Below are 13,696 nucleotides of genomic sequence, written 5' to 3'. Positions count from 1 at the left end.
CCTTGAAACAGCTCCCAATACATATGAAGAACATCTACAAAGTGCCCCAGTGCCGTAACCAATCAGCATTTGGCTTTTACTTTCTCTGATGCTGATAATGAGAGTAATAATGTTATTGTTGTTATTGGTTGCTGCTCAATGAAAACATTTCCCATTTACCTGGATATAAATATTGGCTGTTATACATACGGTATTATGGACAAGTGTCAGCTATATATAGTGTAATATATATTTTATATTTATAATGAGCAGAGAGGGCATTTGCCTGAGGCCTCCAATATTCCAGAGGTGGAAGAACATTGTTACCCAGAGATATTATATTGAGTAGCTATTGTTAAATACAGTAGATGTAGCTGCTGCTTCTATGCAACCAGCTGACTGTCGACTATTAGGGGGTGCTGGGTTCAGTAGTAGCTGAAGGGTTATTTGTAGCAAAAAACACATCAACCACCAATGCTACTCCATCAACTGCTGAAGAGCCTAATAAAATTCCTAAATGAGTGGTGGATCAAGTTGGGAAGTATGAATCTACATTATATAGCTGAAGGACTACTAGTTGGACGTTCTTGATTTTTGCAACTTTAGTTTTTTTACTTCAGACAGGGCCGCAAGCCTATTCCCCACAGTTTACCTTACTGTATATCACACAAACCCAACACCTGGACACAAAACTGATTTGTGTAACTGTGAATGACTTTCTGAGACATTTGTTAATTTCTCCTACTAGAGGTTTGTACTACCCCTGAAAGGCTTAGGCTTCTAAAGGAGTGTTAGTTCCACCACAAGCCAATGTTACATATAAATGTTATGCCTAATAACACATATGATTGCGTTGTAGAGACCATAAATGCTCAGGAATCCGGTGGATCCCCAGTATTACCTGACTTTGCGGAAATACCCCTTGGGGAACTGAGTAAGTGCTGGTTATTGTTACATTTTGATTATATATGATCTAGAAAACTGACTTGAGAATTGATGGGCGTATTCAGTCATTGGCTTCCAACAGGGCTGGATGGAGCCATTTGGCTGTTGTTACTTTAATTAACTTTTTTAACTTTTGGCCCCTAAGTATAAGGATTCCAGCCTGTATCTCCACTAATTATCCTGCTAATGAACCTAATAATACTGGATAATGCAATTGTTTCCCCAGAACTCCACAGAGATAAAGTTATTCCCTTTGACTGAATCTGTGTCTTTTCAGCAAAGGTACAAGATATTGGGGAGCCCCATGCTGGGCTATGATCAGGGACCCCCTTAGTTAGAAAGCATAATAAACCCCTCCCACTCTCAAACATGAATGGAAAAATCACAAGAAAATGATGTTGCCATTTAAATATATAATTCCTGCTCATGTTTACTAACAATATTCTATGGCTTCTCTCCTCTGTTTCAGACAACTTCACATTCAATGGAGTCTTTAAAAACATAGAAAGTGTGACGGCATTCCTGGGTAAGTGCCCACATATAAACGATTACTCCAGTTGAGTTTCTTATGACTATAAGGTATTGAGCAAACATCTTTATGATATGATAATTACTAAGCTGCCATGTCCAAGGCCAACCCTATATGGTGGGTCCCTTATATTTACCTCTCTGCTTAGATTTAATAGGCTGGCACCTACCTGCTTACTTGCATTGTCTTGGGTGGAGGTTTTATAGACATGTTGGTTCCTCCAGATAATCCTACAGAGGCCAGACACCTTCATTCTGCACATTAATATTTGCATCCAGCAATAGCCGTACTCTATACATGAGGGTTAGATTGGGGGAGATATGTAGGCACCCCCTCCCACCCGTAGCTTCATTCAGACACTGGCAAGGCATTCTGCACCTAGCACCAGATTTCTAATCAACAGCCAGACCCCACACAAAAGTGCTTTTAAAACAAGCATTAATGGGTGTTCTTATGCCAATTTAGTACTCTTACACTTGTGTCCAGTGTCAAAGAAAAATAACCCTATTATCAAGGATGTAGTTTGGGTTTTGCTAGAAAGACTCCACTAAACCACAGACATATAGGGTTAAAAATGAAAATATGGTGCAGTATGTCAATTCATAGGAGCAAAACACCCCCACAAATGTGCTGGTGTCCAGTTAAGGACACAGAGTCAATTCAAGGTGCCATAGGAGGTAACTAAGTATGTTAACCCACTCACTAGATGGCAGGACTGGAGGTCAAGCCCAAAGTAGGTCAAGATACAATATAATAAGAGAGAATAAGTCTCCACATCTAACGTTGAGTTAAACCTTATCTCCCACAAGGTCTTGCCCATTTCTTCATCAAAAGACTTGGACAACCACGTAAAGTGCTGATCATTTTGTTTCTTAGCACAGACATAGAGACTTTGAGAAACAACACCATGGTAATTAAAGTGTTACCAATAAACACAGTAAATGGGCCAATTCACATTCCCTGGCCCTATGATGCCAATATCTGGGTGATACCTGGCCTCCATGAATAACTAGTGCAGTGACAGTGGATGATGTGCAACTGTACAATGATGTACAGTGCTACGCAATATGTTGGCGCTATATAAATACATGTTAATAACTGCAGATATGGGAGAAGCACTTGAATAAGGAAATAAGAAGATATGGGTTTGATTGCACTAGAATTGGGGTGGCACTGCAGTGCGGAATTTTTACTTGTTAAATAAGGGCTCAGGGAACTTGGGGTAACCATTAATAAGCAGAGTTAATAAGTAAGTGCGCTATACTTCATAATAATACCAAAGAATGTTGGAATATGATCAGGCCTTCTCTAAAGCTCTATGACATTACCCTACTTTTATTATGAATGGCACTCCATAATGAGCCTGTACTTCTTAGCAAAATTATATTGTGTCTATTCTGCATTCCATGCCATCAACCATAACTCCAATAGGCTGAAAAAAGGCCACAGGATAATGAAATATAGGATACATTTGTTTCCCTCCAAGGTGACCTTGAACTAACAGTTAATTAGATCCGATATTGTATATTTCTAATTGCCTTACAGTGAGGATGAGATCCTGACAAACAAATGTTCTGCCCAATGGAATGAAACAATAGAGAGTACCTCGGAGATTAGCGACTCGCGCTATTAATAATAATATGATTTTCCGTTTGGTTAAAGAGCAATAAAGTAATATCTGCCTAATATACCATGGGATGCAAGTTGCATCATAAAAGCCAAATCTCTTTCATTTTCATATCAATAGAGGTGATTAATGTTGAGCAATATTAGTACAAAGCAGAGAAAGGGAATGGCAGGGCCTGAGTTTATGGCTATGCAGCGATGTCAGGGCCCCATCGAGAGGGTAGGGATTATAGAACATAGGGATGGTCAACCTGTAGCCCTCCAGTTGTTTTGCATTACAACTCCCAGAATCCCCTTGCACCTTTCCGAGTATCTATATATTCCATAGACTGCCACCATACTGAAAGAAATAATGTAGCTTCCCATATGGAAGGGGTAATTTTGGGGTTTGGAAATAGTGACATTTTGTACATGGATTCTTTCATAGCATCTCAGGACCAACTCCATGTGTAATACCGAAGAACACACTGTAGTATAAACACAGTGCCAGTTTCATGAATACTAACCCCAGAACACACGGCAGCATAAATGCTGTGACAATTTCATGTATAATAACCCCAGAAAACATAACAGAATAAATATAGTGCCAATTTCATGTATAATAATCCCAGAACACATAACCAGGGGCGTAACTACCGGGGGAGCAGGGGGTGCAAATGGGCCAGGGTCCGCACCCCCGCAGGGCCCCAGCGGAAAATCGTGCGCTCTGCAGCCGGCTGGAGTCGGCTGCAGCGGCAGAGGAAAATCGTGGGGACGAGGGTGGGGGCGGGCCTGTCTGCACAGCCCGCCCCCACCAAGTTATGTTACTGCACATAACAGAATAAATACAGTGCTAATTCCATGTTTAATACCCCAGAATACATAACAGAATAAATATAGTGCCAATTACAAGTAAAATAACCCCAGAACACATGACAGAATAAATACAGTGTCAATTCCTGTTTGAATCAGGCTGCTGACAGGTTTAAAGCAACTTAAAGCAAACAAATCATCTGAAAAGGATAAGTATTTCTTAACTGCTTTTTTATATTAAGGTTTATATTTAACTACTGTGGTTTAATTTTTTTTTTAAAAGGTTTTTTTTTTTCTGTCTTGGGTGCTAAACAGCAAAGTTTGGTGTGCTAGTGTGCTTACAGCAAGTTTGTCACAACCTGCTTTACTTTGCAGTTTTCCCTCCGTTTGAGGGGGTGGGGTTTGATTAGTTGCACCTGAACAGACTGTATAAATAGAACCCCTGGGACTCCAGTGGAGCTTGCTCTAGTGTTAGCTTCTCTTAAGTGTTTGCTCGTTAAGTGGGGGTTCTGTAAGTGGAGTTACAAACACCGGACTAAAGGAGGTTCAAACTAGGTCAAAAGTTTTGTTCTAAACCCTCATTTTTATTTTATATATTTATTTATATTTTTTCCTGTTTTGATCTGTAACTGGGATAATGAGTGCTAGCAAGATTGAAGGTCTGACTCAGTGCACAGTCTGTCATATGTATGCAGATTTGGAACAAGAGATCCAAAATGCTTACCTCTGTGGTGGATGTGAGCAAATTGCCACTTTGGAGGCTCAAGTTAGAGCACTAGAGCAACAAATTGCAACACTGCGGTCGATTGACAATCTTGAAAGGAGTCTTTTGCTCACTGAGCAGGACCTAGCGGGGTCAGATAGTTTGGGGGGAACAGAACAGCAGCAGGATGTTGAGGCAGCTAGCTGGGTGACAGTTAGAAAATCTAAGGTGGGCAAAAGGAAAATGGAGGCTGATCCGGAGATTATACATCGCAACAAATTTGCCAGATTGTGTGAAGATGATGGGAGTATGAACTCTGGATTGGCAATTCTAGATGGGGCTGATCTCTCTAACAGCCGGGAGACCAGTTTCTCTAGTAGTGGTGGGGGGGAGAGTAGAGTCAGGCCTAAGCAGATTGTGGTTGTAGGGGACTCAATTATTAGGAAAGTGGATAGGGTAATTTGTCGTCCGGATCGCTACAACCGAACAGTTTGCTGTCTACCTGGTGCCAGGGTTCGGCATGTGGTTGATCGGATAGACAAATTATTGGGTGGGGCTGGGCACGACCCAGCTGTCTTAGTGCATATCGGTACTAATGACAAAATAAATGGTAGATGGAAGACCTTAAAGAATGATTTCAGGGATCTAGGCTCTAAGATCAAGGAAAGGTCTTCCAATGTAATCTTTTCTGAAATTTTGCCTGTGCCACGTGCAAGTTTAGGAAAACAGCGGGAGATTAGGGAGCTTAATGCGTGGCTCAAGTCTTGGTGCAGGAAGGAAGGGTTTGGGTTCATAGAGCACTGGGCTGACTTTTCGTTGGGGTACAACTTATACAGCCGTGACGGTTTGCACCTCAATGGAAGGGGGTCCGCGGTGCTAGGGGAAAGAATGGCTAAGAGGTTGGAGGAGTGTTTAAACTAGGCAAGGGGGGGTGGGTGAGAGAAAGGATTATGGGGAAGCTAGTGTAGACGGGGCAGTGGGGTTAGTAAGGGGTCATGGGGGAGGAGTGAGGGGGGCATACAGTTTACCAGCTAAGGAGGTCCCTCTGTTACAAGGAAAACAGAATAATACTAACTTAACGTATAATTCTTTACCAAGTAATGCACATTTCAAAAGTAAAAGTAATAACCTCCGCTGTATGCTGGCAAATGCACGGAGTTTGTCAGGTAAAATGGGAGACCTAGAATTAATTGCATGCTCTAAAAATTATGATATAATTGGTATCACTGAGACCTGGTGGGATGAAACATGTGACTGGATTGTGAATTTAAATGGTTACACCCTTTTTAGGAGGGATAGAGGGATTAAAAAGGGTGGAGGAGTGTGTTTGTATGTAAAGCCTGAATTAAAGCCATGCGCTAAAGAAATAAAAATAGCTGGCACTGGTGAGGGTGTAGAATCACTCTGGGTAGAGATTTCGACTGGGCAAAAGGTATCAAAAAGAATTATCATTGGTGTATGCTATAAACCACCTCGTATAAGTGTCGAGTATGAAGCCCAGCTACTCTTGCAGATACAAGCGGCTTCACAGCTGGGTCAAGTTGTTGCTATGGGTGACTTCAATTATCCAGACATTGACTGGGGTAATGGGGTTGCTAAGACAGAAAAAGCTAGTAGGTTTGTAAATATGCTGAATGACAACTTTTTATTCCAGCTCGTTCAAGAACCTACTAGGAATAACTCTCTTTTGGACCTTGTAATAACTAACAATACTGAACTCATCTCTAACATTTGTGTGGGTGAGGGGCATTTAGGGAATAGTGATCATAACATGGTCTCCTTTGAGATTCTGTTGCAGAAGCAATTCTATAAGGGAGTAACTAAAACACTAAATTTCAGACGTGCAAACTTTGACAGTATAAGGGCATCTCTGCAACATATTAAGTGGGAAATGCTTTTCACAGGGTTAAACACAGAACAAAAATGGGAAGTCTTTAAAATGCTGCTTAATAAATATACTTGTCAGTATATTCCACTTGTAAGCAAGGAACGTCGTTGCAAAGCAAAACCTTTTTGGTTCAATAGAAGCGTTGGTGTTGAGGTGGGTAAGAAAAGACCTGCTTTTAAGGCTTTCAAGTTAGCTGGTACAGCCGAATCATTTATAAGGTACAAGGAGGCCAATAAATCATGCAAAGAAGCTATAAGGCAAGCTAAAATTGCTATAGAAAAGGATATTGCAGCAAGCAGTAAAAAAAATCCAAAATTATTTTTTAAATATGTCAATAGTAAAAAAATGAAGCAGGAAGGGGTGGGACCTTTAGTATCAGAGGGGGGTCAGCTGGTTGATGAAAACAAAATAAAAGCGCAGATTCTGAACTCGTATTTTTCATCTGTCTACACAAATGAAGAACCAGTAAGTGAAGGTTTCCTTCTTAACACTCCCAATTCTAGTAATACAACTAATGATGCATGGTTCACACATGAAGAAATTCAAAAGAGACTTGAACATGTTAAGATTAACAAAGGTCCAGGGCCAGATGGTATTCATCCCAGGGTAATTAGCGAGCTTAGCTCTGTGATTGCCAAACCTCTTTACTTAATTTTTCAGGATTCATTGAGATCTGGCATTGTGCCGAGAGACTGGCGAATTGCTAATGTGGTGCCTCTATTCAAAAAAGGATCCCGTTCTCAGCCTCAAAACTATAGGCCAGTTAGTCTGACGTCAGTATTAGGAAAGCTTTTCGAAGGGTTAATAAAGGATAAGATACTGGACTTCATAGCAAATCATAATACTATGAGTTTGTGCCAGCATGGTTTTATGCGTAATAGATCTTGCCAGACTAACTTAATTTCTTTTTACGAGAATGTAAGTAGAGACCTCGATTCTGGGATGGCAGTGGATGTGATTTACTTAGACTTTGCTAAAGCATTTGATACAGTGCCACACAAAAGGTTACTGGTTAAATTAAGGAATGTTGGCCTGGAACATAGTATTTGTACCTGGATAGAGAACTGGCTAAAAGATAGACTACAAAGAGTGGTGGTAAATGGAACATTTTCTAATTGGACCAGTGTTGTTAGTGGAGTACCGCAGGGCTCTGTACTAGGTCCCTTGCTTTTCAACTTGTTTATTAATGACCTGGAGGTGGGCATTGAAAGTACTGTTTCTATTTTTGCAGATGATACTAAATTGTGCAGAACTATAGGTTCCATGCAGGATGCTGCCACTTTGCAAAGTGATCTGTCTAAACTGGAAAACTGGGCAGCAAACTGGAAAATGAGGTTCAACGTTGATAAATGCAAGGTTATGCACTTTGGCAAAAATAATATAAATGCAAGTTATACACTAAATGGCAGTGTGTTGGGAGTTTCCTTAAATGAAAAGGATCTAGGGGTCTTTGTAGATAACACGTTGTCTAATTCTGGGCAGTGTCATTCTGTGACTACTAAAGCAAATAAAGTTCTGTCTTGCATAAAAAAGGGCATTAACTCAAGGGATGAAAACATAATTATGCCTCTTTATAGGTCCTTGGTGAGGCCTCATCTGGAGTATGCAGTTCAGTTTTGGACTCCAGTCCTTAAGAGGGATATAAATGAGCTGGAGAGAGTGCAGAGTCTAAGTGCAACTAAATTGGTTAGAGGGAGGGAAGAGTTAAATTATGAGGGTAGACTGTCAAGGTTGGGGTTGTTTTCTCTGGAAAAAAGGCGCTTGCGAGGGGACATGATTACACTTTACAAGTACATTAGAGGACATTATAGACAAATAGCAGGGGACCTTTTTACCCATAAAGAGGATCACCGTACCAGAGGCCACCCCTTTAGACTAGAAGAAAAGAACTTTCATTTGAAGCAACGTAGGGGGTTCTTCACAGTCAGGACAGTGAGGTTGTGGAATGCACTGCCGGGTGATGTTGTGATGCTGATTCAGTTAATGCCTTTAAGAATGGCTTGGATGATTTTTTGGACAGACATAATATCCAAGGCTATTGTGATACTAAACTCTATAGTTAGTATAGGTATGGGTATATAGAATTTTAATTAAAAGTAGGGAGGGGTGTGTGTATGGATGATGGGTTTTCATTTGGAGGGGTTGAACTTGATGGACTTTGTCTTTTTTCAACCCAATTTAACTATGTAACTATGTAACTATGTAACTATGTAACTATGTAACACATAACAGAATAAATACTGTGCCAATTCCATGTATAATACCCCAGAATACATAACAGAATAAATACAGTGCCAATTACATGTAAAATAACCCCAGAACACATAACAGAATAAATACAGTGCCAACTTCATAGCAAACTTCCATCCTGTTCATTGTAGGAAACTCATTGGTGTTGGTTGGGGAAGCTTAGCTTTTCCAGCCTTCATTAAAATCTACCTTTGCAGTTGAACATAAATATAGAGAGAGGAATGCTGTAAGGGAGCTATACCCACAGGGGCGCTCCACCAATGAGGCGAGTTGAGACACTCGCCTCAGGCGGCAGCGCCCCCCTGGTTGCCAGGGGCGGCAAAAATGCCGCTCCTGGTAACTAAGAGCCGAATTTCCGGTTTTCAAACCGGAAATTCGGCTCTTCTAGTGCAGAGAGCGCTATTGCGCTCTCTGCACTAAGCGTCGCGGACCGCCCCTGCCCTCTCCGGCGCTATAAAGGTTAGTGCCGTGGGGAGGGGTGGGGCGGCAAAAGAAGGCTGCCTCAGGCGGCATTATAGCCAGAATCGCCCCTGTATACCCACATACTTTACTGCCTAGGAAAACCATATTGCAGTGCCAATTACATGTATAATACCCCAGAACACATAACAGAATAAATACAGTACCAATTCCATGTAAAATAACCCCAGAACACATGACAGAATAAATACAGTGCCAATTCCATGTTTAATACCCCAGAACACATGAAAGAATAAATGCAGTGCTAATTCCATGTTTTAATACCCAACAAAACCTGGTACTTTAAATACAGTGCCAATTACATGTTTAATACCCCAGAACACATAACAGAATAAATACAGTGCCAACTTCATAGCAAACTTCCATCCTGTTCATTGTAGGAAACTCATTGGTGTTGGTTGGGGAAGCTTAGCTTTTCCAGCCTTCATTAAAATCTACCTTTGCAGTTTAACATAAATATAGAGAGAGGAATGCTGTAAGGGAGCTATACCCTCATACTTTACTGCCTAGGAAAAACAATATTGCAGTTTGTTTTATCTCAAAAACAGTAAATACAATATTATGGACTCTGGTATATAATCTCAGGTGAAGATTCGTATAAAGGTAACAAGGAGCCCTGAGCCATCCCAGAACTGCTAGTAACCCCACAACTGAAGTTGACCTCGTCGTTTAAGAAGCACTAGTTATATGGGGGTAAATTTATCAAAGAGTGACGTTCCGCCACTAGAGTGAAATTCCGCAGCTCTCAATTTATTTCTATGGGATTTTGAAAGGCGTATTTATCAATGGGTGAAAGTGAACGTTCACCCTTTGATAAATACGCCTATAAAAATCCCATAGAAATTAATTCAGAGTGGTGGAATTTCACTCTAGTGGCGGAACTTCACTATTAACTTCACTCTTTGATAAATATATCCCCTTAGTGTTTCATATCTATATAAGAAACAGGTACAAGGAGACAGAGAAGAAAATTACTTTGGATTAAGTTGGAAGTGTCAATGTAGTATATACGAGACCATAAACGATATATATATATATATATATATATATATATATATATATATATATATATATATATATATATATATATATATTAATTTCATTTTAGTGGCATTTTCTCTTCTTTTAGTAAAATATTTCTTGGGCAGTCACATGGCTTCCAACCACAGGACACCATTTAAATTCAATAAGAGAAACTTAAGAGAAGAGAACATCAAAAACAGGGCAGTTTGGTTCCCCTTTCAAATATAAATACATGTGTATTTTGCATACAGATTGCCTTGGATCCCAGTTTACTTGGCTACAGGTCATCTTTACCAATTTCCCAGCTTTGCTTAATTTTGTGAGCAAATTAAAATGTGTGACGGGCTTGTGTCCCAAAGACCTTGAGGATTACGGCTGCACCTGCAGATACGAGATGGAAGGGCAGCCCATTGATGAAACGGACAGGTAGGTGTTAGATGATAATGACTTTTCTTTCCTTGTGTCACACTGATATGAAGGGGGCGTTTAGGTTGTGTAGACACAACAGTTTCCTATTTATTTAGCCTTTCATGTTGGGAATTATCAGCCAGTGACAAATACATTGATGTTTATACATACACCAGCTTGTGTATCATTTGCATTAGGGACACAGCCGCCTGCTAATCTCACGATTCAGCAATGGCTTCTTTCATTATATATTAACATCACATTAAAGGGATGTCACAATTGCAAATTATTCCTTTTTTACATATTTTCCTTATGTAACATTTCTCAGCCGGCGTATTTTAACCCTTACAGCACCTGTCTCTGTCACTTACTATAGGTTGTAACGGTAACTAGAGGCGACATTTACTGAAAATATTTATTCATAATTTATTCACTGTGTTTCCTGGCCGGCCAGTGTTCTTGTGATTATATAATAAATTGTACTTTTAATATATTGGTTTTGCAGTCCACCTTCTACTTATTTTTCGTATTTACTGAAAATTGAGTAAATACACATATTACCTTTCTCTGAGCATGTCCTGCATTTTTCTTTGGAAAGTTTATTATGTGGATTTGCAGCATTTGGTCTCCCCTAATTATTGGCAGCAGTGAAAATGCCCAGTGCATCATGGCCCTAAAGTCCTAAGAGGTGCAGGGAGAGTCCAACTGGGGGGGGGGGGGTCAGTTTAATGCTGGTTAGTCAAGACATGAGCCAATCTTCCATAATAAGAATGTTGCAGCAATAGTGTCCCTCCCAATGGGCCTTGTTGTATGATTATATGGTGGGACATGAGAGGGTCTAGAATGAGACAGATTGGGGTGCAATTAGACTTGATCTGAACAAATTGAGGAAAAATATATTCCTTAATTTTTTCTAGGGAATGTTAGAGATATGCAAAGTTGTCGCAAAGATCAGTAGACTTTGGATGTTTGGGGGTTTAAGCTCCAATTTGTGGGTTCAACATATGATAAAAGACCCTCTTAGCTCATAACAAGATATATTCAAATATCAGTCGTAACAGTCCCACCGTCCATCCATGAATACTTAGCAAAGAAAATAGGAGGAGGCCCCGAATTTCACAGTAACTGGACTTCTGGTTGGGCTTCCAGGAGTATAAAGCAGAGCAAACAACTATTCACCCCTAATCTCCCCCTAACTGCCATTCAGTCTGGGTCCCTCATGCACAGTGTCAGGCACTAAGATGGCGACCATCCCAACAATTTGGGAACCTCCGATTAACTAAAGCTCTAACACAAGTAGGCACTGCAGTGGGAGAAGTCTCTGTAGATTCAATGACCCACTAACTGTTCTGCAGTGGATTTCTCTTTTACATACTATAGTTTGGATCCAGTAATAAGTCCATGTTCCCCTGTAGGGCCAGTGCAATGTACAGATGAGGTCAGTGGTGTAACTTCATGGTGCCAGGCCCCCCGCAAAAAAAAAAATTCGTAGAGGGACAGAGTGGACAGCAATAACTAACCCCCCCCCTCCCTTACTTGTGGCTGCATTAATTTTCAGGGAGAATGTCTGGGATGGGGGGATTTCTATACAGTAGACCCATGGTTCAGGACCCCTGCCACTCAAGATCCCCTATGGGGTCTTCTTTCTCTATAGTCATGGTTGGACTGGGCCTGAGGGACACGGGGGTAAACCCGGTGCGCCCCATTGGCCGATATCTGCTCCATGGAATGCCATTACACCCAACCTCCCTCCATGACCCCAACTGTGGCCCTTGAATGGATAAGATACAGGCGGGAGGTGGGCGGGGAGGGGGGGTTGCAGCTCGGGCCGAGGCCCGGAGGGAACTTTGCGGATGGTTCAGTCCAATGCTGTCTATAGTTATTCCAGTGGATACAGTAAATCTAAGGGGGTTAAATTAAATTGATTTATGAAGACAAGGAGAAGTGGCGGCTCCTATGCTCTGTTGAGGAACCTGACACAGTGAGGACAAAAAGAGAGTCTTTTACCTACACCTGATTGATCTGGTTAAATAAAACTGTAGCAGCCAATCAGCAGGTAGCATTTAACCTGTTTAAAAGCAAACATTGGTTGCTATAGGTTGCTGCACTTGGGCAAACTTAATTCCTTTTATTACATAAGGGGCTAATACTTCCAACAGTTGCACAAACCTTATAGTACAGAGCTCATATAGGTAAATATTTCTAATACTTATGTTATCAGTGTTTCCCCCTATTTATCCCTGAAACGTCTCTCCCCTGGCAGTTGCTGTTACCAACACCGCCAATGTTACGAAGAAGCCACGGACATAGACTGCGTCTGGGACCCGGCCAAAATTTCCGCCGATGTCAGCTGCCTCTCCAAGAATCTCACCTGCGGTACGTCGGTGTTGTATGTCATAGACACTCATTTTCATGCAACTCCATCACCGAGAATCCTCCGAGTATTTATAATTCCTTCACTTGGGGAACATCGAGGAGACTCAGTAGAAAGCCTTGTGCTCTGATGCAGAAAAGAGATTAAGCCCTTAATTACATTTGATTATTTACAAGCAACAATCAGTCTCCGTTTCTGTAGAAGGCATGAAACGCGTTCTGCTCTCTTACCTTATCCTCTGCCACACAGGCATATTCCAGAGAGTTTATGTCTAACGGAGTTTAAAGATTACTGGGACACTCGTCATTGCTGTTTATTAAAGGGGAACTCCATCCAAATACAGATTTTTGTATATTAAAACGAAAATGTATTTTAAGAAACTCTCCATTATGCAATAAAGGAAATATATACCATCAACAACACATGAATGTAATTTTTTTTTCATGTTTTCAAAATATTAGCAGTTTTTCAAATTGCTGATATCATTAATTTAAAACAGAACCATCTGCTGGTCATTTCAGTTGACTGCCCACAGCTGAAAATGAATTTAGTGAGAAAATGAATGTCTTGTGATGTTTCCCTGCTTAGAACTGACCACAGAACGACTCTTCTCTTCTCACTCGTGTTAGTTTCTGTACAGAGCAACATCACAAGCATTTCCTTACCTAACAAGATGAATTTTCAGCCAACTTTAGCTAG

At 40.8% G+C, this 13,696-nt stretch overlaps 1 protein-coding gene across 1 annotated transcript in view; it reads left to right on the top strand.

Annotated features, from left to right (window-relative positions):
• oc90.L (otoconin 90 L homeolog) overlaps nucleotides 1-13,696 on the top strand; it is a 59,868-nt gene that overhangs the window by 20,050 nt on the left and 26,122 nt on the right. The window contains exons 2-5 of the mRNA XM_041565673.1: nucleotides 839-913; nucleotides 1,394-1,450; nucleotides 10,467-10,641; nucleotides 12,887-12,999. Coding sequence (XP_041421607.1) covers nucleotides 839-913; nucleotides 1,394-1,450; nucleotides 10,467-10,641; nucleotides 12,887-12,999 — 420 coding nt within the window. The remainder of the gene's footprint in view (nucleotides 1-838; nucleotides 914-1,393; nucleotides 1,451-10,466; nucleotides 10,642-12,886; nucleotides 13,000-13,696) is intronic.

The sequence above is a fragment of the Xenopus laevis genome, chromosome 6L (assembly GCF_017654675.1).
Source record: "Xenopus laevis strain J_2021 chromosome 6L, Xenopus_laevis_v10.1, whole genome shotgun sequence".
Lineage (NCBI taxonomy): Eukaryota > Metazoa > Chordata > Amphibia > Anura > Pipidae > Xenopus > Xenopus laevis.
This window is presented reverse-complemented; position numbering and strand designations above follow the sequence as displayed.